The sequence below is a fragment of the Rhagoletis zephyria genome, unplaced genomic scaffold, assembly GCF_001687245.7.
Source record: "Rhagoletis zephyria isolate East Lansing unplaced genomic scaffold, Rhagoletis_zephyria_1.1 Rzeph_scaffold_54016, whole genome shotgun sequence".
NCBI lineage: Eukaryota > Metazoa > Arthropoda > Insecta > Diptera > Tephritidae > Rhagoletis > Rhagoletis zephyria.
In genome coordinates, this window is record NW_016211069.1 from 1 (window position 1) to 1,874 (window position 1,874).

At 38.8% G+C, this 1,874-nt stretch overlaps 1 protein-coding gene across 1 annotated transcript; it reads left to right on the forward strand.

Annotated features, from left to right (window-relative positions):
• Position 1: 1 nt before the first annotated feature.
• On the forward strand, positions 2-993 carry LOC108356095 (uncharacterized). Its single transcript, XM_017607229.1, has 2 exons — positions 2-96; positions 191-993. Exons 1-2 carry the CDS (start codon positions 88-90, stop codon positions 542-544), a joined length of 363 nt encoding a protein of 120 aa, XP_017462718.1. The 5' UTR covers positions 2-87; the 3' UTR covers positions 545-993.
• The last annotated feature ends 881 nt before the right edge of the window (positions 994-1,874 follow it).

Here is a 1,874-nt window from a genome sequence, read left to right on the forward strand (position 1 = left end):
AAAAAAAAATCCTCCGAAGCAGGCGTTAACAGGAAACATAGTGCATACCTAGTATACCTACGTACATAATTAAATACAAGTGAAAATATGAAAAATGTAAGTGTTAAATTTGATGGCTGAAAAATCAGCTGTACAACTCAATTTTCAACATTTCAATTTTCACTTTTCCTCCTTTTTTCTTCGCTTTTAGCTCATTTTATTACTCTGCTGCAGCGTTTTCTTGCATTCCATTAGCACCTCTGTGACCAGTGCCGCCCCCACGCTCGTACGGGCCACACCCACATATACGGTCGCTATTGCACCACCCGTCGTTACGGCGCATAGTCATCAAGTGGTCGCGCGCAACTACAATCGCCTTTACGTGCCCGCTGCTAGCTATGTGCCTGCGAGTTATGTGCCAGCTGTAAGCACAACGACCGCTGTGGCTGCCGCCTATCCCTATGCATATCCGACGACGACCTACCGTTACGGTTACGGTTATTACCCGGCTTACGGCTACAGCTATGGCTATGGTAGCGCAGTGCCGACGGCCTTGTGGCGATGATGTGTTAACGCTAATATGCGCAAAGCTTACGCGCGTAAACATGCATACTTGTACGTGTTAGCTTGAGTTTGTGTGTGTGTGTGTGTGTGTTTGTGTTTGTGTGTGTGTGTGTGTGCTTGCACGTGTGCGCGCGTGTAGCTAAAGTGCGGATTTGCCAGGATATGCGCTGCTGAGTTGATGAGTTTGTTTTACGTAATATGGTGAAGCCGCTTCATGTGCACTCTTATCTGCATTATTTTTTGCACTTGGCTTGATGTGGCTGGCAGGATGGCGGCTTTATAAGCAATTCATACAATACTCGTACAATAAGGATTTCATTTTATGTGATGAGAAGGGTGATTATGCGCTGCATGTTTAAAATTTTCTGCAGCAGGCAAATGAATAACTAAATATTAATATATGTATGCTTTATAAATATTATTCTGCATTTGAATAAAGAATTCAACATAAATACGAATGTCTCCAAGCGTTGCATATCTTCACTACGAGGCGGGATGATCAGACTATCAAACTGGGAACTGGGAACTGGGAAGTTTGGATTTTATGCTAAAAAATGTGGCAGCCAGTGTATATAACAATTTACATAATATACATACATATTTTTATTAAGGGATTTGAATGAAAATTATCAAGGATATTTAAAGATTACAGTATTAAAGGACATTTTTGAAGCATTTACCGCAGGATGACTGCGAAAAAAATCGTTCTTTCATTTTATACCCACATTTCTGTGCCTTATGATCTCGTTTCTTTTTTTGAAACCACGATTCATATTGAAAGGACCTTAAACCTTTAAAAAAATAATCGGATGCTCTGCGAAAAATTAAGAAACGCAAATTTTCTATATTTGATTTGTAGGCTCGCACATAAATCGATTTTCGCATGTGTGATCAAAATGAGACAAATTGTTAAGCACGCTGAAACTTATTGGAAAGATCCTTAACCCCTATATACCCTGGAGTAAGGAAGGTATGGGGATGTAATTTGGATTGCTGATAGTGCATATAACAATTAACATAATTTTCCCAAAGAATTTGAATGAAAGTCTGCAAGGATATTCAAGGATAACATTTGCAAAGGACATTTTTGAGGTATTTTTCACAGAATAACTAGAAGATATCTCGTTAGGCTTGTGTGTACTCTCCTCTTCAATTCGATACCCATATTTCCGCCCCTTGCATAATATTAGATTTATACGATCTTTTTCAAAACAGGTCCTTTAAAAAAAAATTCAGACGCTCTGCGCAAAAAGTAAAACAGTAAATTTAATATATTTGAGCTCTAGTTTTGCACGTACATATATCAACTTGCGCATATGTGACAAAAAAAA